We start from the raw sequence: 24,865 nt of genomic DNA on the forward strand, positions 1-24,865 counted from the left end.
AGATTAGAGGTTGACAAAGGTTAAGGAAGTGAGAAGGGAAAAGGCTGTGGGTATAAAAAGCATTGCACAAGGGAGATTTGTGATAGAACTTTTTTTTCTTGACTTGTATTCTTGATTAGTATCTTGACTGTACTAGTATTCTCATAAATCTGCACGATTAAATTTCATAAAATTAAATATACACAGGCAAATGCATACATGTAAAGTTGGTAAAACATGAACGTCAGTTATTTATATCAACGTCAGTTTCTTGGTGGTGCTATTTTTTTGTTTAACTTTTTTTTTTATTGTTGGGGATTCATTGAGGGTACAATATTGGTTGTGCTATTTTTACTTTAGTTGTACAAGATGTTACCATTGGAAAAAACAAAGTGGAGGGTATATGGGATTTCTCCATATTATTTCATATGACCCGCATGTGAATCTACAATAATCTCAAATTTTTTTAAAATTTCTATTTTCAGACAGTCTCTCTGTCATCTGGTATGGAGTGCAGTAGCACTCTGGTATGGAGTTCAGCCTCCAACTCCTGGGCTCAAGTGATCCTCTGTACCATGACTAGCTAATTGTTTTTTCAAACTTTTTGTTGAGATGGATTCTCACTATGTTACCCAGGCTGGTCTCTCCCGGCCCCAGATGATCTCCTGCCATGGCCTCCCAAAGTGTTGGCATTAGATGTGTGAGCCACCATGCCTAGCCTCAGAATAAAATTTTTAAAATGCAGGAAAAGGCATGGTGGCTCATGCCTGATAATCGTAGCACTTGGGAGGCTGAGGCAGGTGGATTGCCTGAGTTCACATGTTCCAGAACAGCCTGAGCTGGAGCAAGACCCCAATCTCTAAAAAAAAAAAAAAAGGTCTGGGTGTTGTAAGAGACACCTATAGTCCCAGCTACTTGGAAGGCTGAGGCAAAAGCATCACTTGAGCCCAATAATCTGAAGTTGTGAACTGTGATGCTACGGCACTCTACCCAGGGCTTATAGAGTGAGACCATCTCAAAAAAAAATTGTATTACATAATTGACAGAAGCAATTATTCAAAATACTATAGGGCAGCTGTTCTGAGGTTTTTACAAATACACAAAATGCTGTAGGTATAGCTTGAATATCCTGGGATATTCTGATTAACATAAATTCAGCAAAAGAACTGAATGAGCAATTAAGTTCTGAATAGATTATTATAGCTAATGAGATGAGATAAAATCAAAGGACAGAAAAGTAGATTATATTCACATACCACTGCAAAAATGATTCAGGCACGAAAAATGCTAGAATTTAGTATATAGCCTTTTGTGAGGCACCCCTTCCTAAAACGTGAAATTCCATGCAGGCAATGCAACTTTGGTATTCTAATTTAAAATAGAATTGCATGAGGGTGCTGAGGTGGAAGATTGTGGCCAGGAGTTCCCCATCAGCCTGAGCAACATAGCCAGACCCTGTCTCTGAAACAATAAAGAAAAATTAGCCAGGTGTGGTCCTGCAAACCAGTAGTCCCTGCTACTCTTAGAGGCTGAGGAGGAAGGATTGATTGCTTATGCCCTGGAGTTTGAGGCTTTAGTGAGCTATTAGTGTGCCACTGCTCTCCAGCCTGGGCAACAAAGGAGACCTGGTCTCTAGAAAAATAAAATAAAATAGAATTGCACAAACAAACAAAAAACTGCACAATATAGGTGTTTCTACAAATATAGGTATGACTGATCCTGGAATAAGTTGAACAAGACAAAGCCATAAGATACTTTGTAACAAGTTAGAATTTAGCTAAAACTGACTATAGTATATTTCTTAACTTTCACATAACTAAGATTAAAAATGGATATTTTGATGTCTTATATTCTTTCTGAAAAAATTTCAAGATACTCCTCATAAAATATGGCCTCAGCATGCTATTCCAAAGAATTTAACGTAGTTTTGTCATAATTACTTCAAAGCAAAATGAAATCATCTGTATTGATTTTTCTTTTTTTTTTTTTGTGGTTTTTGGCTGGGGCTGGGTTTGAACCCGCCACCTCCGGCATATGGGACCGGCGCCATACTCCTTGAGCCGCAGGTGCCGCCCTGTATTGATTTTTCAATGATTTAACTATGGTAAGATATGAAGACTTTACATATTTAGAGGAATTTTTTTTGTAGAGACAGTCTCACTTTGTTGCCCTTGTTAAGAGTGCCATGGTGTCACAGCTGACAGCAACCTCCAGTTCTTGGCCTTAGGCGATTCTCTTGCCTCAGCCTCCCAGGTAGCTGGGACTACAGGCGCCTGCCACAACACCCAGTTATTATTTTGTTGCAGTTTGGCCTGATGGGTTCGAATCCACCATCCTCAGTATATGGGGCTGGCACCCTACTCACTGAGCCACAGGCACTGCTGGAATTTTTGTTTTAGAGATATTACTAGTATGTGTTCATCAAAATGATGTGAATTCTGGTGGTGTCCATAGTTCAGTGGCTAGGGTGTTGGCCACATACACCCAGGCTGGCTAGCTGGAACCCGGCCCAGGCCAGCTAAATGACAACTAGTACAAAAAAAAAAAATAGCCAGGCATTGTGGCAGGCACCTACAGTCCCAACTACTTGGAAGGCTGAGGCAAGAGCATCACTTGAGCTCAAGAGTTTGAAGTTGCTGTGAGCTGTGACAACATGGCACTCTACCGAGGGCGGCATAATAAGACAGTCTCAAAAAAGAAAGAAAAAGTCTAATTGGAAAACGAGGACAAAAGTGCTCTCTTATCAAAGAGACATTACAACACTGCTAGTGTGTCACTGTGCAACAGGGCTTTTATACATTTAGCAGAACCAGTGAATTAAAGTCAGGAAGCCTGGGTTCTAGTACCAGTTTTATTTATAACTAACCACATACAAATCACTTATCTGTAAAATAATAATTAATATTTACTCCCTAATACACAAATATGTCACAAAACCAAAATCCTTACCCCTTACCAAGAAAACCTCATTGTAAATCAAGACATTCCTACTATCTAGCCTAGGCTTTACCTAAATAGTTAAGAATGACAAATTGAAGAATTTGCCTTTTATACATTAGTTGAATACCTTTATTCTGCAGATGAGTAATTTGGTTAAGTATTGTCATGTTTCAGTGTTACAGAACAAAAAGCTATCATTTTAACAAAAAGTTAATGGTAAAGTTGACCCCCAAACAAAAATATGTGGAAATAGCTTTCTATGTTAAAAGAGCAGTGCTTATCATCTCCCTGATGTCAAATGGAATAAAAATTAGCCTTTGGCCACTAAAACATATTTACCCTTTTGAAGAAACATATACTAGTAGGGCAGACATCTTATTTCACTAGAAATGATGTTAAACAGGAATGTCTTGTAGGCTTATCAAAATGGCTAAGAAAACATTATTTGTGGGTTTTTTAGTTTCTTTATCCTTTTCTCATTCAAAAATTCAGTTCCCCACCTCAGATCAGCCTCCTCTGTCCTCTGCCAAGGTAAGAATGTTAGCTATTCTGTCACTAGAGAATAAACATAGAAGAGGAATTAGCATGTTATTGAACAAAAATTCAGGAAGATTATTCTATATGGGTATATAAAAATGTAAACACCAGAAACATCTGTATATGTACATCATTTATCATATATGTTAAGACAACCACAAGTATTAATAAACCTTCAAACGTTAAGCACCTATATTTTCTTATATTTAACAATGTTATGTGCAATTTAGTATCTATTAATGGACTTCCCCAAATATATGGTGACCAAAAAAAAAAAAAAAAAAACAACCAAGGACTGGAGCATGGTTCAGAGAAACAGAACATATACTACTAATACCATAATAAAATAACCATATACACCACTGCTTAGGGGAATATTTTAGAGGAAATACACTTTCACTACTGGCCCCAAATGCCATCCACTGATGTTCTTTACCTGGTCAACTTTTAATACAAAAATACCTTCAAGCTGATATCAAGAACATTTACAGTGACTTACAAAACAGAACATTACAATGCAACACAAAACAGTTCTATACATAGCTTAAAGTTTTAAAGTTCTTTGCTGGCACTTGATTTTATAGTTGATAGACACAATTACTACTGGTCTCAATAAAATAGTTTTTAGCTTATACATATTTTCAAAACCAGTATTACCTCACAAAAACAGTGAAGAATAAATCACTTTCTGCTGAAGAGTCCTCTAGGATGAACAACAAAACTATACAGCTAAGATGTTTTAGGGAAGCAAATAAATCTTTGCCTAGTAGGAAAAAAATTATTCCTCTGACTCATGAAGCATGTATCAAGCACAGATCAAAAATATGAACTTGGAGAACAAGTTCATATATATATGTATTTTTTTTGGTTTAGAAGGGTGTTTGAATAATTTGTGGCACTACAAGAACAGATGTTTCTTGTTTATATAGAAAATTAGTCACATTGAGCAAATAAACATTTTACATTCCAAAAAAACCGAAATTTCTTTTAAATCAGCAGAATCCTGATTTTTTTTTTATATCCTATGAACTTGTAAGGCCATTCTACACATTATCAGAATGAAATCACTATTCAGTAACCTTAATATGTAAATATCCTTTTCTCCGCTAAATTTTAACAAAGTATATTTAACTTAGAATATTAAAAACTTAGGAAATCTACTTTCATTAATCTGAAGGAAAATAATATACCTTCAAAACTCTACCAACAATTCCCAGTCCAGTTTTCTATCATACAAAGTAAAACTCCTGTGGCACTAAACAAAATTTAGAAATTAACAGAATACTAAATTAAAAAAAAACAAAAATCTGACCAAATAAAACCCACCCACACAATGAGTATCTGAACAAAGGAAAAAAACAAAGCATCCTAATCGATTGTATAGTTCACTTTTGCATACTTTAATTCTGGACTTTTAGCACAGTAAATTACTAAATAGGTTGATTTCATGGGGTGTTTCTATTTTGTATTATTTCAAAATATTACCCTTGCTAAACCAAACCTGTGGTCCTAATCAATCAACTTTTTTTCCCCCAGGGGAAAAAAGGGATATCTTTTTAAGATACATTCTATAGCAGTAGAGACATCTTAGTGTTTCAAAATACTATTTACAAAGAACCCTGCTGATTCTGTGCATTTCTCTGAGGTGCTACTTGCACCCAGACTTCATCATCAGAAAAAGAACTTGAACTTCCTGACTCAGAGTCCAGCTCACTGAATCCATCTAAGTCCCATTCAGTACTAGACTCACTCCGTGCATCATCTTCCTCAGTGATGAAACTCTGACCAGGTTCAAGGCAAGAAGGATAAACACGAGCACAGAGGCAAATATACCCAGAGTCAAACTGCAAAAGGCCTAACATGATACCTATATTAATCCACTGGTCTTCCCTAGTATCGTACTCATACACAGACACCCGGTTCTTTTTCCATTGTGGGGTTGTAGAAGCGATGAGGAGCAACTTTTGGTCATGATTGACGATCTGATAGTTGTGGGTCTCTGAGTCCAAGGGAATATTACTAATCCGCCTCCATTCTCCCCTTGCTGGATTGTAGACCTTCATGACTGGGATGTCACAGATGCAGTAGATCTCATCATTAAAGACACATGCTTCCTGAAAGTCACTGCGTTTAAGAGAAGCACAGTTCAGCCACATATTGTGGCTAGGATCATAGCAGAGCATGCGCTTACTGTTGACAGCATAAAGATAGTTCTGAACCACTATTAGTTCAAAGGAATAGAAGGAATGGGGTACAGGAGCCACCAGTGCCCATTGGTTCCTCTGAACGCTATAGCATTCCACTTCCTTCAATTTAACACCTGTGATAGGGTCTCTCCCACCCAAAATGTAAATGTAGCCATTGAGGTATGCCACATCCATGCCCTCACGACACAGTAAGCGGTCTGCAAGTTGTTGCCAACTATTCTGGGCTGGTTTGTACACCCAGAGGTCTTTTCTGGGCTGGGCTGCTAGATATATGTCATGGTCTGGAGAGACACAGACAGCTGAGGAGGTGATAGTTTTAGTGTGAGCCAAGCTGGTCAAAGGTGAAGGCATTGTGTAAATGTCCCCTGAGTATGGGTCATAGCAGAGAAAAGGATCTCTGGGATGTCCAAAAAAGATCACCATTTCCTTGGCACACATACCTAGCCTCTGGGGTGGATTTTCTATTGCAGATACAACAGAGTTGTTGCTGCTGCTGCTGCTGCTGCTGCTGCTACTGCTACTGCTGCTGCTGCTGCTGTTTGGCTTTGGTACCAGAGACTTGTACAGCATGTCACCATAACGCATCTGTAGGGCTCCTTGGATAGTGTCTAGGCAGTACTTCTTCACGATGGGCTTGGTGAGCAGCCCTTGCAGATAGTCCTGATCCTCTTCTGTGAAGTGAGCCCAGCGGACACATTTGAACACTTCTGCGGCACTAGAACCCCGCTCTTTGGGGGCAGCCTCCAACCACTGCATGGCCACGTGGCACACAGTCCGCTCACTTTCTATGTCCAGACTATCCAGGCGCAGGACGGCCAGCAGCTGGGCCAGGGTCAGATCTGCCAGAGTCTCCTCCCGAATTGAACCCATTCGACTGAGCTGCTTGAAGTTGTGAGCAATAAAGGACTGAGCCTGAGAGCGTAGCTTGTGATGGTCAAAGGCGTCGGCAAATTTGAGGATGGCAGTGCAGTTGGCCAGGTCAAGACGGCGGGCTAAGAATGAGGCACAGGCTTCCCGGACATACTCCAGCTGGAGCATGTCGGAGGCTGCGTACAGGCGCTGCACGTTGGCCTCACTCAGGGACACACGACCTGTGTAGCAGTAGTCGACCAACACCTCGAAGGACTCGGCGTCCACATCGTGCATGGTCACGCTCGCCTGCTGGCTCTCGTACATGCCGCCCGTGAACATGCTCTTGAAGTAGGGACACGCCGCTGCCAGCACGTTGCGATTACAGGAAAACAGGCGACCTGTGCCGGGCCCGCTGCCAGGCGTCACCACCTCGATGGTCACATCACACAGCAGCCGCGCGTCGTAGAAGGACTTGAGCTGCGCCAGCAAGGCTGCAGAATGAGCCGAGTCCTTTAATTCTTCTGGGCCCGTGAAAAAGGCCGAAACCGAGGGCTTAGAAATCCTCTTGGGCCGCCTCACGCCGCGGGGACTGGCCAGGCGGCGAGAGCGCGGGGCGTCTTCCCGAGATTGCATGGTGGAGATGGCGGCGGAGTGCTGAGGACGAGAACAGCGGCGGGGACCCGGCTCTGGCTCCTCCTCACCCTTCCCTCGCTGACGCTAAGGCAGCGGCGTCGCGGACCGGACCGCGGCACGGGCCGCACTCACTTAATTCAGCCCTACGCCGCGGCGCCGCCTCCCTTTATCACGTAGACAGTGCCTGACTCACCCACTGCAGTTCCGCGCCCTTTCTCCGCCTCTGCCTGCCCTCACCGGACCCGATGGCTGGAGCCGAGAGAGCAGCCACCGCCGCGCTGGCGAAACCGGTAGGCGTCTAAGAGAACCACCGCTCCCAGCTTGCCTTTCGCGCCTCGAGGCAGTCTGGGGCTCTGCGGGCTGCTGGGCAGAGGCAGAAGCCGCTTTGCGTGTTGGGAGTGGTAGTTTGCGAGGTATCGCGAGCTTTCTCGTCGTTGCCTGCGTTATCTTATCTAACAGAACTAGCAAGCGTTGATCTCCTGGGTTTGATGGTTAAGAATATTGGTTTACAATCCCAGAGTAGAAACCCCGTGTTATTAGTCATTACTTTTGTGATTTTTCTCCGAAAAGTTTTCTTAGCAAAATAGGGCTAATAGTAATTCATAGGATTGTGTGAATATCGAATGACATAATTTATTTAGGACTCTTTGATACATATTTTCTTTTCTTTTTTTTTTTTTTTTTTGTGGTTTTTGGCCGAGGGCTGGGTTTGAACCCGCCACCTCCGGCATATGGGACCAGCGCCCTACTCCTTGAGCCACAGGCGCTGCCCGATACATATTTTCTTATTAGAAGATTAATAAAGTGATAAATCGTGCTTAGAATACAGTCTATAATTGTTAGCCTTTTTTGTAGAATTCATAAGTGAGTGACATACTAATTTGAAACTAAGCCTTTAAAAACCTGCAAATTAATTTGCAGTTTTTCATATTTTTTCTTTTGAAAGGTCTGAAGAGTATTAACATTTTCAATATTAAACAAGGTCCATACGACCATTAGGAGGTGTTAGATGACTAAGCTAAGGTCCTAGAGAACAGTACTAATAGATGGCCTAAGCTGCAGCAGTGGTGGGTACCTGTAGTCCCAGCTACTGGGGATGCTGAGACAGGAGAATTGCTTGAGCCAGAAGATTGAAGTTACTGTTAGCTAGGCTGAAGCCAAGGCATTCTAACTTGGGGCAACAGAGTGAGACTCTGTCTCAAATTTTTTTAAAAAGGCCTTAAATATGCAAGTAGGCATATACTATATAAATAGGTTTGGTGCTCTTACCAAGTCAACATTTCCTCCCTAGGGAGCAAAACTATTTTCAACAAACTTGAAAACGCTCACAGTACTTCAGTAAGTCTTTAAATAGTGTTTTCAAGTTATCTAACACAGCTGCATTTACTGCCTTTCTACAAATTGAATCCCGCATTTGCCTTTATTAAGGCATTTTAAGGAGAATTTTAATTCAAAATATTTCAACAGACTTTGTACTGTACAAAAGCACGATTCCTTTTTTTTTTTTGAGACAGTCTCAAGCTGTCACCCTGGGTAGAGTGCTGTGGCGTCATTGTAGCTCACAGCAATCTCCAACTCTTGAGCTCAGGCTATCCACCCACCTTGGCCTTCCAGAGTGCTAGGATTACAGGTGTGAGCCACTGTGCCCGGGAAAGCACAGGGGGGCATTCATAAATGCCCTGACATTCCTTGAATAAAGTACAATCTGTACTTTACAAAAGTCTTTTTATATATAAATGTAATGTTCAACATTGTTAAATCATCAAAATCAAGGATTAGAGATTATTGTTATTATTATTTTTAAAGGAACATGACTTTAATTACTTTGGAAACATCCCTCCCCCAATAATGCCTGAACCCAAGGGTAACATAAAAATGACCAAAAGTATTTTAAAATAATAGATTTGAGGATCATTTGTAGTTTCTTCTTCATGAGTACTTTCAGCTAGACAGTAAATTTATAAACATATCAAATCATGTTAAGGCAGATGATCAAACTGTGGCATTTGCAATTATTCCTTGGAAAATAATCTTGTTGGAGTTGGGAGCTCTTCCCAGTTGTTTGGTCAGTTGGCCCAGGAAGGGCAGTCCTGGAGCTGGTGGGTGAGCCTGGCCCCACCTGTCTGGTCACTGCTCATTCTGCTGGCCCTCTGTGACTGAAGCTGGCACAGAGCCCTGGCCTTTGGTGCCATCACTGATGCACACCTACTGCCCGTCAACAGACTCTTTCCACAAGGTTGCCTTATTGTCCCTGCTAGAGATGGCCAGAATGTTGGCTGTGAAGGACCTGCTCACATGCCACAGGGCATCATTGAACTTGTGCAGCAATTTGGGGGACCATGTGTTGCCTGACGCATGGTTGCAGGTCCAGATAAACACACGACCATCCTGGGAGCAGCTGGCAATGGTGCTGGTGGGCAGGCCAATGGAGGGGGCCCAGGCCACATCTCAGACCCAGTCAGCTTCTGTTCCTCCTTCCACTGGCCATCCTCATCCTCTTTCCACAGCTTGATGAGGTTGTCACAGCCACCTGAGGCAAACTTCTTGATGTAATTGGGTTTCTGTCCTGATGGCTGGTCTAAGAGGCTTCCAGGTACAACAGGGGTCTGGGGGTAAGGGGGGCAACTGACAGCATCACAGCCAGTAGTGTGAGTGTTGTTGATCTTCTTCACTTCCCATTGGCCTTCCTCAGTGTAGGTCAGCAGGGAGATAGCCCTGTCTGAGCTCCCACAGGCTAGGATCAGGCCGTAGTCATGGGGGGCCCAGCACACAAGAGTTTACTGAGGAGTCGTGTCCTGAGTGCTTATGGGTCTTCTCCCAGGTGCCATTTTCCTCTTTCCACATAATGACTTTGTGGTCCTAAAAGCAGAATGCCAGGATATTGCTGTACATGGGGTGGGCCCAGGCCACTTGCCACACAGGACCCTCATGACCTTTGAGATCAGCGATGAGGATCTGCCCTCTATTGTGCACATTTAAGATTTTCACGGACCTGTCTGATGAGCGGGTTGCCAGGCGGGTGCCATAGTAGTTCATCTGGGCATCGTGAATCATACCCTCATGGGAGGTGTCCACAGTGTTAATTACTGATACCATGGCTGCGGCAGTGGCGGCTCCAGGCTTCGGACATGGCAGCTCCTGGCAGCGGCATCCCAGTATTTTTTTTTTAATGAGAACTTTTATTTAAAAACCAATGAATGTTCCTGCTGCTAATTTGGCATGAGTTACCATAACCTAATGATTAAAAGCATGAACATTACATTTTTTAAAACTTTTTTTATATAGGGAAAATATACATAACATTAAATTTTCCATTTAAAAAATCTTTTCCCGGGCGGCGCCTGTGGCTCAGTGAGTAGGGCGCCGGCCCCATATGCTGAGGTTCAAACCCAGCCCCAGCCAAACTGCAACAAAAAAATAGCCGGGCGTTGTGGCAGGCGCCTGTAGTCCCAGCTGCTTGGGAGGCTGAGGCAAGAGAATCGCTTAAGCCCAAGAGTTAGAGGTTGCTGTGAGCCATGTGACGCCACAGCACCTACCTGAGGGCGTACAGTGAGACTCTGTCTCTACCAAAAAAAAAAAAAAAAGATCTTTTCCCTGGGCAGCGCCCATGGCTCAGTGAGTAGGATGCCGGCCCCATATACCGAGGGTGGTGGGTTCGAACCCAGCCCCGGCCAAACTGCAACAAAAGTGATGCTCTGTCTCAAAAAAAAAAAAAAAGTCTTTTCCCATTAAGTATATTGTTTTAAACCATCACCACCATCCATCTTCAGAACTCTTATCTCACAAGACTGAAAAGCTGTACCTGTTACCTCCCATGAGGATAAGTCTCCATTCCCCCAACTTCTGGTAACCATGATTCTACTTTCTATCTCTACGACTTTGACTACCCTAGGTATATCATATAAGTTCAGAGCCTTATTTTTCACTTCATTACATCTGCCTTTACCTAGGCTTAGATTGTTGTTATTTGGCTTAGATTGCCTTTCAAAGAATCCAAAATATTTATTGGACACTATTTCCTAAAGTCTAGAGCAGCGCTGTCTTGTAGAACTTTCTGCAATGTTGGAAATATTTTATATCTGTGCTGACTGATAGAATAGCCAGAAGCCATATGTTGCTCTTGAGTAGTTAAAATGTGGCTAGTGTAACTGAGGAACTACATTTTAAATGTTAGAAACACGGCATTGATACCAACACAATTCCCTGGAGAAAAAAAAGTCCTTATAATAAATGATGTTGGGGCAGTGCCTGTGGCTCAGTGAGTAGGGCACTGCGCCATACACTAAGGGTGGCAGGTTCAAACCCGGCCCTGGCCAAACTGCAACAACAACAAAAAAATAGCTGGGTGTTGTGGCGGGCACTTGTAATCCCAGCTACTCGGGAGGCTGAGGCAAGAGAATCGCCTAAGCCCAAGAGCTGCAGGTTGCTGTGAGGTGTGATGCCACGGCACTCTACCGAGGGCAACAAAGTGAGACTCTGTCTCAAAATAAATAAATAAATAAATAAATGGTGTTGGAAAAACTGGATCAGAATGTAAGACAAAAGTTAACCTTCACCCCTACTTTATGCCATAAACAAAAATTAATTGAAATGACATTTATGCTAAATGGAAAGATAAAAACCATAAAGTTTCTAAAACAAAACATGGATGACCATCACCATAACATTGTGGTTGGCAAAGATTTCTTAGGACACAAAAAACATGAATCATTAAAAAAAAAAACTAAGTGAATTTCAACAAAATTACAAGCTGCCGACCTTCCAAAGGCAATGAAAACAAAAAATGTAAGCTAAAAAAAAAATTAATAGGTAAGGTATAGAACAGGAAAAATATTGGCACTATGTATAACTGATGGCCAGTAAACATATGAAAAGATGTTCAATGTCATTCACTATTAGGTGACAGTGAGAAAACACTGAACACCTCCAGAACGGCTAAACTTAAAAAGATCTACATTATTTATTGCTGAAAATATGCAGCCATTGGAGCTCTCATATATTAATAATAGTTTTTTGGCTCAGTGCCTATTGCTCAGCGGCTAGGGCGCTGGCCACATACACCAGGGTTGGTGGGTTCAAACCCATGACAACTACAACAACAACAACAACAAAATAGCCGGGCATTGTGGTGGGAACCTGTAGTCCCATCTACTTGGGAGGCTTGAGGCAAGAAAATCGCTTAAACCCAAGAGTTTGAGGTTGTTGTGAGCTGTGACACCATGGCACTCTACCAAGGGTGACATAGTAAGACTGTCTCAAAAATAATAATAATAATAATTTATTTTAATGTTAAACGGCCAGTAATTTCACTCCTAAGAAATTGATCAAAGGGAACTAAAACATATATCTACAAAAAAGACTCGCATACAAATTTTCCTAATAGCTTTATCCATACCATCCTAAAAACTTGTACCTTGGCTTGTTTCCTATACTTGGAAACAAGCCAAGTATAAATCAACACAATGAAAAAAATTGTAGTATGTTCAGACAGTGTAAATACTACTCAAAAATAAAATGCAGGCAGCACCTGTGGCTCAGTGAGCAGGGCGCCGGCCCCATATACCAAGAGTGGCGGGTTCAAACCCAGCCCAGGCCAAACTGCAACATAAAAATAGCCGGGCGTTGTCGCAGGCGCCTGTAGTCCCAGCTGCTCGGGAGGCTGAGGCAGGAGAATCGCCTAAGCCCAGGAGTTGGAGGTTGCTGTGAGCTGTGTGATGCCACGGCACTCTACCAAGGGCAATAAAGTGAAACTCTTGTCTCTACAAAAATAAATAAATAAATAAAATGCAAACTCTTATACAAGCAATAATGTGGATGATTCTCTTATACAAGCAATAATGTTGAGCAAAGAAGCCAAATACACAAGAGTATATACTATGCCAATTGATGTGAAATCAATGTGAAATTTCTGGAGAATAAAAATCATCATAGATGCTATCGCTCTTGGGTATGGGGTGGCACACCACTACATTGACTAGAAAGAAACAAGAGGAAACCTTCAGAGGTGATGCAAATGTTTTCTTCTTGATCAGGCTCGTGGTTATAAGAGTAAATGCAATTGTCAAACTCAGTGAACTGTACTCTTTAGATCTGTGTATTTTATGTACTCTAAATTATATATCAATTTCATAATTGCCCGCACTAAACAAAATTGCAGAATTCTTTGCTAGGAAATCATTGTGAAGATAGTTCAGTTCTAAAGCAAGGCCCTTCTCATTTGGAGGAGTATAAGCCAACATTGTTCCGATTCATACAGATTACCTCAGTAGCTACCTGGGACTCAGGTGCCTCTGGGTTATCTTTAAGGATTTCAGCATACTGTGATCTTTCAAATTTGTAGAGTAGGTGAGCACCCAACGTTATATTCAAGAATTCTTTTATTCCTGCCACAACTTTATTAATAACATACTCCTCATTATCTGTATTTCCTCAAGTTTTCTTGTAATTTGCATAATCCTCTACAATAGAATCCACATTTTTCCTGGCAGGAAGAAGATAAAAGAGCTGTTTTTAGGCCAGGAGCTGTGGCTCACACCTGTAATCATAGCACTCTAGGAGGCCAAGGCCAGTGGATTGCTTGAGCTCATGAGTTTGAGACCAGCCTGAGTAAAAGCAAAAGCCCTGTCTCTACTAAAAATAGAAAAACTGAGGCAAGAGGATATCTTGAGCCTGAAATTTAGAGGTTGCTGTGAGCTATGATGCCATGGTACTCTACTCAGGGTGACAGCTTGAGACTCTGTCTCCAAAAAAAAAAAAAAAGAAAAGAAAGAAAGCTGTTTTTACAGCTTTCAGTAATTACATCTCAGTCATCAACAAAACATGGTTTCAGTTCTTTAGGAATTCTTTACCTCCAATTATGTTCATGAATATTTTCAGTAGTGGGATCACTTGACTTTTCTGAGAAGGCTGAAATGTCTTGGCAGTATTGTCACCATTTCCGGATGACTTCAACATTTCTCTCTGGTAGACTAGATATCCTGTTTCCTGGGGCACCCCTTCTCCTCTTCTGAATGTAGCTCCTGATTTTCTTCTTTTAAGTTCCATTCATGCAGAGTAGTGTCTAAGTCCTCTACTTTCTGGAACCCATCTCAGTTCTTACTTCAACCACTGTTACTTACAAAGCATTTCACTTGTTTGTCCTCCATGGCAACCTTTATTTTCCTTCATAACGAGGCTGTGAAAGCATCGCACCCACTCACCTTTTCACAATTTAGGCTTCTGTGATTCATAAGTGATTCACCCCACCTCCTTCTCCTGCCACACCTGTCAACAGCCTCCTGCTCTCTCCCCCACTACCTCAGCTCACTGTCAGGCATACCATAAGGAACCACCAGCTTTACATCCTGGGCCCATCAGTATTGTTTTCACTCTATGATGTTTAAGTAGAATCTTAAAATTGTTCACTCCTTTATTTCTATAAATATGATATGATTCCTGATATGGTTTAAATTTACCCACCAAAACACAAGTTGAAACTTAATCCCCAATGAGGCAGTATTGAGAGATGGAACCTTTAAGAGGTGATTGGATCACAAGGGCTCTGCCCTCATGAATTAATTCATTTGTAGGTTAATGGAACAATAGGTTAATGGATTAATGGGTCTTCATAGGAAGGGAAATGGTGGCTTTATAAGAAGAGGAAGAGACCTGAGCTAGCATGGTTGGTCTCCTCAGCATGTGATGCCCTGTACTGCCTTGGGACTCTGCCACAGTACATACCAGCAAGAAGATCCTCATCAGATTCAGTCCCTCAACCTTGGATTTCTCTGCCTCCAGAACTGTAAGAAATAAATTCCTTTTCTTTATAAACAACCCAATTTCAGGTATTCTGAGAAAAGCATCAGGAAATGGACTAAGACTACTCCGCACTGCCTTTAATCATCAGCTACCATGAGAGATTTTATGGATTCACCCTCCCTCATGCATGACTTCTGTTTCACATTATTTAGTGGCAGCTAATTCATTCCAAACCTGTCATACACTATTTTCTTTAGAACTGGGGTCATGATGCCCAGGCTGGTTTCGAACTCATGAGCTCAAGTGATCCTTCAGCCTCAGCCTCTAAGTTATAATTTTTTTTTTTTTTTTAACAGAGACAGAGTCTCACTTTATCGCCGTCGGTAGAGTGCTGTGGCATCACAGCTCACAGCAACCTCCAGCTCTTAGGCTTAGGTGATTCTCCTGCCTCAGCCTCCCGAGTAGCTGGGACTACAGATGCCCGCCACAATGCCTGGCTATTTTTTGTTGCAGTTTGGCCAGGGCTGGGTTTGAACCCACCACCCTCAGTATATGGGGCCGGGGCCTTACTCACTGAGCCTTGGGGCAGCGCCTGTGGCCCAAGGAGTAGGGCACCGGCCCCATATACCTGGGGTGGCAGGTTCAAGCCTGGCCCTGGCCAAAACTGCAAAATAAATAAATAAAATTTTAAAAAGTGTCTTTGTGGGGCGGCATCTGTGGCTCAGTGGGTAGGGTGTGCCCCATATACCGAGGGTGGCAGGTTCAAACCCGGCCCCGGCCAAACTGCAACAAAAAAATGGCTGGGCGTTGTGGCGGGTGCCTGTAGTCCCAGCTACTCGGGAGGCTGAGGCAAGGAGAATCTCCTAAGCCCAGGAGTTGGAGGTTGTTGTGAGCTGTGTGACACCATGGCACTCTACCAAGGGTGATAAAGTGAGACACTGTTTCTACAAAAAAAAAAACTGCCTTTGTGGGCCCTGTATTTTCAAAGCAGTAATTTTATCATTTAAAAAATTTGTACTGATGGCTCACACCTGTAATCCTAGCACTCTGTGAGGCTGAGGTGAGTGGACTTCCTGAGTTCAGGAATTAGAGACCAGCCTGAGCAAGAGCAAGACCTCGTCTGATCTGGTCTCTAAAATAGCCGGTCACTGTGGCAGGCACCTGTAGTCCGAGCTACCAGGGAGTCTGAGGGAAGAGAATTGCTGTGAGCCCAAGAGTTTGAGGGTGCTGTGAGCTATGATGCCATAGCACTCTACCCAGGGTAATAAAGTGAGACTCTGTCTCAAAAAAAAAAAAAAAGGCGTGGTGCAGTAGCTCACACCTGTAATCCTAGTACTCTTGGAGGCCGAAGATGGGCGGGATTGCTTGAGCTCAAGAGTTCCAGACTAGCCTGAGCAACATTGAGACCCTGTCTCTATTAAAAATAGAAAAAACTATAGCCGAGCGTTGTGGTGGGCGCCTGTAGTCCCAGCTGCTCGGGAGGCTGAGGCAAGAGAATCGCGTAAGCCCAAGAGTTAGAGGTTGCTGTGAGCCGTGTGACGCCACGGCACTCTACCCGAGGGCAGTACAGTGAGACTCTGTCTCTACAAAAAAAAAAAAAAAAAGGGCGGCGCCTGTGGCTCAAGGAGTAGGGTGCTGGTCCCATATGCCAGAGATGGCGGGTTCAAACCCAGCCCCGGCCAAAAACCACAAAAAAAAAAAAAAAATAGAAAAAACTAGCTGGGCGTCATGGTGGACACCTGTTGCCCCAGCTACCTGGGAGCCTGAGGCAGGAGAACCACTTAAGTTTGAGGTTTGCTATGAGCTATGATGATGCCTGACTCTACCCAGGGCGACAGAGTGAGACTGTCTAAAAAAAAAAATTGTATTAAAGTATAGCATATATATGCAGAGAAAATAATAAACAAACATTGGAATGTAATCAAGAAATGGAATATTACCAGCATTCCAGAAGGTCCACTTCCCCAACCCTAACGCTCCCAATAGCTATTGTCCCCTGCAACATAACACTTTAAAAAATAATGTTTAAAAAAGGGGTTTTTTTGAAGCAGAGTCTTACTCTATAGCCCCTGAATAAAGGGCATGGCATCACAGCTCACAGCAACCTCAAACTGTTGGGCTCAAAAGATCCCTTTGCCTCAGCCTCCCAAGTAGCTGGGAATAACAGGCGCAGGAAATCACACCTGGCTAGTTTTTCTTTTTTTTCAGTTTCTGGCCGGGGCTGGGTTTGAACCCGCCACCTCCAGCATATGGGGCCAGTGCTTCTACTCCTTTGAGCCACAGGCACCGCCCCTGGCTAGTTTTTCTATTTTTACTAGAGATGGGTCTCACTCTTGCTCAGGCTAGTCTTGAACTCGTGAGCTCAGGCAATCCACTGGCCTTGGCCTCCCAGAGTGCTAGGAATACAGGCATGAGCCACCACGCCCTGCCTAAAAATTTTTTGATTGTGACTAGCAGTTTGTTGATGCTAGGTTGCTTGACTTAATTTCAAATATGATTTAAAAAAATATACCTAAAATATAGATGATAGTGTTCCCACAGAGACTGGTGAATAGAGGCCCCATCCTTTGTGATGAATATATTTCAAAGGGATGACTCTGTCCTTGAGATAGATGCTTCTCCGGGCAGGGGTCCTCAAACTTTCAAACTAGAGCCCGCGGGCCACATGAGGCAGTGTGATTTTTGGGAGCAGTTCCCGTTTTGTTTTTTTTACTTCAAAATAAGATATTTGCCCTGTGCATAGGAATTTGTTCATAGTTTTTTTTTTTTTTTTAACTATAGTCCAGCCTCCAATGGTCTGAGGGACAGTGAACTGGCCTCCTGTTTAAAAAGTTTGAGGACCTCTGGGAGGAATGGACACCATGCTTGCAAAGCACAGTTACTGATTCTTACTACATTAAAAGGAAATGCTAAGAACAGGACAGTCTCCTGGCAAGCCTAGTAACTCAGTGTTCCGGAATGAGATAAGATGGGTCACTCACTAGTAAGCATGTGTTAAACATTGATGCTTAGTAGTTCTTCATGGGGGTTGTGGGGAAAAAACACGTGGGGAAAGAGCACGTGGCAATCCTTAACCATGCAGCCCTCATATGTAATGACCTTAACTCTCCACACCTGCTGTGTATGTCATTCCTTAACTCTCCACACTTGTTGTGTATAACCTTAATAAACAGCTGTTGTGGAGGGGACTCAGGGCTACCCTGCACTTAAGTTTAGCCCACCTCCCGCAAGCTTGTACTTCTAATCCATGTCACACCTGGTTCCTTCCTGCAGCGACCGAGACCAGGGCCTTAGGGGTCGACACAGAAGTTTCCAAGTGATACACATTAATAATTATAAATTCTTTTTAGTAAAGCCTCTAAATCAGTGGTTCTCAACCTTCCTAATGCTGCGAAGTATTTTCATTGTTACAAAGTGGTCGCGACCCATAGGTTGCAAACCGTTGCTAAATGAAGCCTGTCAAAAAGTGTGTGTGGGTTAGCACAGATAGTAAGTTTTCCTGGTAGCCCTGACCTTTCTCAGGCAGGTATTTTAAGGGATCATTCTAAGGACATGGCTTTATGCTGCTGGAAGTCATGGTAGAGTTTGGTCAAGTCTCTTAATGCAATGGTTTGTATGAAGTTGTCATATGCTGAGAGTTGTGTAGTTTTCAAAACTCAGCATTACCAATGGTGAAACTTTCTGATGTGATACAATATGAATTTTACAATAGTCTCTTCATATACATTTAATCTGAATTTAATTTTTTAGACTTAACTTTTACTTTTATAGTATATCCATTTAATTGGATGTATTAAATAAAACGGATGAATGAAAGTTACTAACAGTCAGACAAATCCATTCTACAAAGCAGTTGTTCGAATTTCAAAAATCAATGTAAAAAAAAAAAATCAGTGTCATGTAGGAAATAAGGGATGCTATGGTTTGAATGGGTGCTCCAGATTTCATGTATTGAAACTTAATATCATATGTTGGTAGAACATGGAAGTGGGCCTTTAGGAAGTAATAAGGATTACATGAGGTCATCAAGATAGGGTCCCCACCGTGGGACCAGTAGCTTTATAAGAGGAAAATAATTAACTATTATCTGAAAACAAATAAAGAGAAACCTGAGTGGGCATGCTCTTGCTGCCTTACCATGTGATACCTTCCACCATTATTCTGACACAGTGAGAAGGATCTCACTAGATGTTGGTGCCATGCCCTTGTACTTCCCAGCTTCCAGAATTGTAAGAAATTTGTTTTCATTATAAATTACCCATAGCCGGGTGTTATTGTGGGTGCCTGTAGTCCCAGCTACTCGAAAGGCTGAAGCAAGAGAATCACTTGAGCCCAAGAGTTTGAGGTTGCTGTGAGCTGTGATGCCATAGCTCTCTATTGAGGGCAACGCAGTGAAACTCTTGTCTCCAAAAGAAAAAGGGGGCATATAGAGAGAACCAGTGACCTGTCCTCAGTCAAGTCTTAATACTTTGTCTTTTCGATGATACTTATTTTCTTTTTTTTTTTTGATACTTGCTTATTTTCTACTGGATGAATCAGAATAGGAATTTGATTCATTAATGTATTTGTAAGTACTATACACTCATAGCTATACTTTATAAACAGTCATAAAGATTTCCATGCCTCAGTCTGCTTCTTGATATAGGTCCATTTCATTAACATAATAATACATCAGCATTTATTTTGCTGATTTAAGGTTTTCTTCCAAAAGTTCAGCAATGGCTTCTTCATTTGCTGATTGGAGCAGTCTCTGAATTAGCTGATCCAGGCATTTTTCACCATATAAAAATTCCTGGCAAGAGAGAGAGTTATCATAAAAATTATTAGAAATGAAGTAACAAAGCAAAGAGTTATGTGTATATTTATTTCATTTCTCTGTAGTCATATAATAGCAACAAAGGATTACTAATGTTCTATAATATAATGAAGGCAATTGCTAATCTGGGAGGATTCCCACATTTTAGTAGCTTTTGTGTAAAAAAATGAATCTAAAAGAGCATATGGAATTCTACTTTCTTAAGTTAGTTTTTTTTGTTTTTCTTCTTGACAGTGTCTTAACTGTTGTTTGAACAACCTCAAAGTCTTGGGCTTAAGTGATTCTTTTGCCTTAGCCTCCCAAGTAGCTGGGACTACAGGTGCCCGCCACAACGTCCAGTTATTTTTTTTTTGGTTGTAGTTGTCTTTGTTGTTTGGCAGGCCCGAGCTGGGTTCAAACCCACCAGCTCCAGTGTATGTGGCTAGCATCCTAGCCGCTGAGCTATAGACACCGAGCCAGCATTTTGTTTTAAAATCAGTTTTTTGAGATTTGGATCTTTTCTACTACTCTGGAGACAACAAAACCAAGAGATATGAATCAACTTTTGAAATCAACCACCTTCCTTTTTAAATAGTTCCACTGTTTGGCTTTTATGACAACACCATCCTAGGTTCTCTAACCACCTTTGGGAGAATATTTGCTGAATTTCTTTCTTTCTCCATAGTGCAGAAGGTAGTTTTTCTGTCCTGACAATTCCACCCTTTTCACTCATATGTTATTTACCAAAGGAAAGAAAAGACTGAAAGGTCTCAATCCCTCAAGTATTTTGTTGCCACGCTAATGTGCACATTATTTCCTGACAAATCCTGTGAATCTGGCTCAGAGGAAGCCTTCCCAGACCATTCCAATTCACCCTTCTCATGCCAACCCTCGAAATTTAGATCATTTAATCCATTCATTGGTTTATGAATTTTTTTTTTCCTTTTTTTTTTTTTTTGTAGAGACAGAGTTTCACTTTATTGCCCTCGATAGAGTGCCATGGCATCACACAGCTCACAGCAACCTCCAACTCCTGGGCCCAGGCGATTCTCCTGCCTCAGCCTCCTGAGTAGCTGGGACTACAGGCGCCCGCCACAAAGCCCGGCTATTTTTTTGTTGCAGTTTGGCCGGGGCTGGGTTTGAACCCACCACCCTCGGTATATGGGGCCGGTGCCCTGCTCACTGAGCCACAGGCGCCGCCCCCTTCTTTTTTTCTTTATAGGTAGTGTCACTCTGTCACCCAGGCTGGTAGAATGCAGTAATGTGCTCATGGCTCACTGTAACCTTGAACTCTTGAGTTCTAGAGATGCTTCTGTCTCAGTCTCCTAAGTAGCGCATGCACCACTATGCCTGGCTAGTTAAAAAAAATTTTTGTTTGTAGAGACAGGGTCTCATTGTGTTGCCCAGGCTGGTCTTGAACAGTTTTCTTCTTAAATTGGTTTAAAAATCTCAAAGTCTTTGTCATAGAAAAAAAATATTTTTTGTTGAAATATCTAGGGGTAAAGTATCTTATGGTCTGCAGCCTGCTTTCAAATGGTTCAATAGCAACACAGGTGTAGAGAGGTAGGAAAGAAAGAGAAGGCAGATAGAGAAAAATGTTAACAATTGTCCAATCTAGGTGTAGACCGTAGAGTGTTCAACTGACTTAACCTTTAAACATTATGTATGATTGAAAAATTTCATTTTATTTATTTATATATTTATTTTTTATTATATGAGACAGAATTTCACTATGTCACCCTCAGTAGAGTGCTGTGGTGTCACAGCTCACAGCACCCTCAAACTCTTGGGCTTAAGCAATTCTCTTGCCTCAGGCTCCCAAGCAGCTGGGACTACAGGTGCCTGCCACTGTGCCCAGCTATTTTTTTGTTGCAGGTGTCATTGTTGTTTAGCAGGCCTGGGCCGGTCTTGAACTCACCAGCTTTGGTGTATGTGGCTGGTGCCCTACTCACTGAGCTACGGGTGCCAAGCCATGATTGAAAAATTTTAGAATAAAAATATTGAGAAAAAAAATGTCTTGTGTTTGCCTCTAAATAATTCGACTGGGTGAAATGGATGTCCCTATAGTACTCCCTATAGTTCTCTGAAAAGTGGCTAAGATAGTGGCTTCAGGCTCGGCTCCTAAAGCTCAAGTGGCTAAGGTGCCAGCCACATATACCAGAGCTGGCGGTTTAAATCCAGCCCAGGCCGGCCAAACAACAGTGACAACTATAACCAAAAAATAGCCAGGCATTGTGGTGGGTGCCTATAGTCCCAGCTACTTGGGAGGCTGAGGCAAGAGGATCGCTTAAGCCTAAGAGTTTGAGGTTGCTGTAAGCTGTGACTCTATGGGACTCTACCCAGGGTGACACCTTGAGACTCTGTCTCAAAAAAAAAAAAAAAAAAAGGAGGCATCACATTACCTGACTTCAAAATATGCTACAAAAAAAAAAAAAATAGTGCCTTCAAGTACATTTCATGTGTTATTTAAGTTCTATGTAGTTAAGCTGTTGGGATTAGTGAATTTGGATATCCCATATTTTAGAAATGCTCAAAATTTAGAACATTTGGAAATACTCTAATGTTGGCATATGGAACACAGAACAGTTTTAAAGTAGGTATGAACTAATTTTATATTTAATCTTTTTTTTTTTTTTTTTTTGGAGACAGACTCTCACTCTATTGCCCTGGGGTTGAGTGCTATGACATCATAGCTCACAGCAACCTCAAACTCTTGGGCTCACGTAATCCTCTTGCCTCAGCCTCCAAAGTAGCTTGGACTATAGGGACCCACCACAATGCCTGCCTAATTTTTTTTATTTTTAGTAGAGACAGGGTCTCACTCTTGCTCAGGCTGGTCTCAAACTCCCAAGCTCAAGCAATCTACCCACCTCAGCCTCCCACAGTGCAAGGATTACAGGCGTAAGCCACCACGCCTGGCTTTAATTTTTCTTGAATGGTCTTAAAGTTGAATTTAAGGTAAGTGTACAGACTTATCTCTCAAACTGTAAGGAAAGAGTATGTCTTGATATCTTTGTATTCCCCAAAGTATCAGCATATAGTAAAACCTCAAACTCTTAAATTAAATAAAGTAAAATCATAGATGTGATGATTTTAAAACTAAGGTTTGCCATTTTGAGCATAATATGGAATTGCTTATAAAATCAGTATATAGTTCAAATTATTATGACATTGCCCAGATGATTTCATCTTTGGAACTGATGTAAAAAGTTACTGATAATGACAACCAAGACTGAGCTGGGAGAATCACTTGAGGCCAGGAGTTTTGGACCAGTCTGGGCAACACAGACTCCATGTCTTCAAAAACTAAGAAAAATAAGTGTCAGATATTGTGATGCACACCTGTATTTCCAGCTACCAGAGAGGCTAAGGCAGAAAGCTTGTTTGAGCCCAGAACTTGGATGATACAGTGAGTTATGACTGCACCACTGTATTCCAGCCTGTAAAGAAGAGCAAGATTAGACCTTGTCTCTAGGCTGGGCCAGGTAGCTCGCACCTATAATCCTAGTACTCTGGGAGGCCAAGGTGGGTGGACTGCCTGAGCTCAGGAGTTACAGACCAGCTTGAGCCAGAGCGAAACCCAGTAGAGACTGGGTGACTCTAAAAACAAGTCAGGCATTGTGGCAGGCGCCTGTAGTCCTAGCTACCTGGGAGGCTGAGGCAAGAGAATCGCTTGAGCCCAAGAGTTTGAGGTTGCTGTGAGCTATTACGCCATAGCACTCAGTACTAAGGGTAACAAAGTGAGACTCTGTCTCAAAAAAAAAAAAAAAAAAAAAGACCTTGGAAAACCCCCCCCAAACCAAAAAACAGCCAGTTACTTTGTTTCTGTTTCGCAACTAAATCTATTCTGTGCACCTGTATGCATGTGCCCATTACAGATAATAAGAATGTGGCTGTCTCAGAAAAAACTTGTCACTGCTACCTGAAAAACTGAAAAAATATGGTCTAATAAGAATAATATGGCCAAACATGTTTGCCTAATAGTGTATGTTTCCTGAGGAAAGGGAAATTGGCAAATACTTTCTCCTCCTTGATACAGACATTATGGTTTGTTTTTTTTTTTTTTTGAGACAGTCTCATTTTTTGTTAAGACAGAGTCTCAATTAAAAAAAAAAAGGACTAAGTCTCACTCTGTCGCCCTAGGTAGAGTGCCTTGTGTCATAGTTCACAGCTACCACAATCTCCTGGGCTCAAGAGACTCTCTTGCCTCAGCCTTCCAAGTAGCTAGGACTATAGGTATGTGCCACTATAGCCAGCTAGTTTTCTATTTTTAGTAGAGATGGGGGTCTCACTGGTCTCCAACTCCTGAGCGTCAAGCAATCCACCCACCTGGACCTCCTAGAGTGCTAGGATTACAGGCCACTGTGTCCAGCCACAGAAATAATGTTTCTATGTAAGATAGCATTACTGAGGACGTGGCATAAGATACACAGAAATTTATAAACATGTTAAAAAGATAGACATTTCCCTTGTAAAACTAAGACTTTATTTTGAGTATAGACTGGGACAGAATCAAGTGATAAAAGAAGCATTAGGTATCATATGGCACCAAGGGAAAGGATCAGAACTTTCTTTCTCCTGCCTTTTCCACAGTCTTTGTTGGGAATCAGTTTACTGCCTCCTTCAGTGGCAACAAAAGAGAAATTTTTCTGTGCTTCATCATTAATGTGTTATTGTCACATTAATGGCTAGAAGGCATTTAGGGAGGTTAATGTTCAAACAATCTTGACAGGGTCTTTTTCCTCAGTAGCATAATTGTAATACCTGAATCTAACAAATACATAGATTGTGGTAGGCAGAACCCTGAGATGCCCCCTGGTGTACATATTTTGTATAATTTCCTCCCGTAAATGTAGACAGAACCTATGAATGTAGTGGAATATCACTCTAGGGCTTAGGTAACTGATCTCTTGACTTTGAGTTAATCAAAAGGAACATTATCCAGACAGGCCATTAAAAAGCCTGACTCACTCCTACAGAAAGAGATTCAAAGTGGGAGAGGGTTTCTGGATTAAACCACATGGGAAGCATGTTCCTGCAGTATTCAGAAACTGAAGGCAGATTGCAGCTGACTGCCAGCATCAGAATGGGGGCTTCAGTCCTACAACTCAAGACGATGACATTCTCCTGACAACCACATGAGCTTGGAAGAGGACCCTCAGCTCCAGAAGGACCATGAGCTCCA

General features: G+C 42.0%; 2 protein-coding genes and 1 pseudogene across 7 annotated transcripts in view; all 3 read right to left on the reverse strand.

Annotated features, from left to right (window-relative positions):
- Positions 1-2,809: 2,809 nt before the first annotated feature.
- KBTBD7 (kelch repeat and BTB domain containing 7) lies at positions 2,810-7,453 on the reverse strand. The gene has a single exon (XM_053563793.1). The coding sequence runs from the start codon at positions 7,146-7,148 to the stop codon at positions 5,064-5,066; it is 2,085 nt and encodes a 694-aa protein (XP_053419768.1). The 5' UTR covers positions 7,149-7,453; the 3' UTR covers positions 2,810-5,063.
- A 1,260-nt stretch (positions 7,454-8,713) lies between these two features.
- On the reverse strand, positions 8,714-10,455 carry LOC128566780 (protein SEC13 homolog; annotated as a pseudogene).
- Positions 10,456-19,435: 8,980 nt separating this feature from the next.
- The window catches only part of MTRF1 (mitochondrial translation release factor 1), a 36,969-nt gene continuing 31,539 nt past the window's right edge, over positions 19,436-24,865 (reverse strand). For all 6 annotated transcript variants that reach the window (XM_053563801.1, XM_053563800.1, XM_053563799.1 and 3 more), the window contains one exon: positions 19,436-19,677. In XM_053563801.1, the coding sequence (XP_053419776.1) occupies positions 19,564-19,677 (114 nt within the window). In that variant the 3' untranslated portion in view covers positions 19,436-19,563. The remainder of the gene's footprint in view (positions 19,678-24,865) is intronic.

Source organism: Nycticebus coucang, chromosome 15 (genome assembly GCF_027406575.1).
Source record: "Nycticebus coucang isolate mNycCou1 chromosome 15, mNycCou1.pri, whole genome shotgun sequence".
Classification (NCBI taxonomy): Eukaryota; Metazoa; Chordata; class Mammalia; order Primates; family Lorisidae; genus Nycticebus; species Nycticebus coucang.

Coding starts and splice junctions, on each gene's coding strand:
- KBTBD7 (XM_053563793.1), bottom strand. CDS start 7,148: ATGCAATCTCGGGAAGACGCCCCGCGCTCTCGCCGCCTGGCCAGTCCC.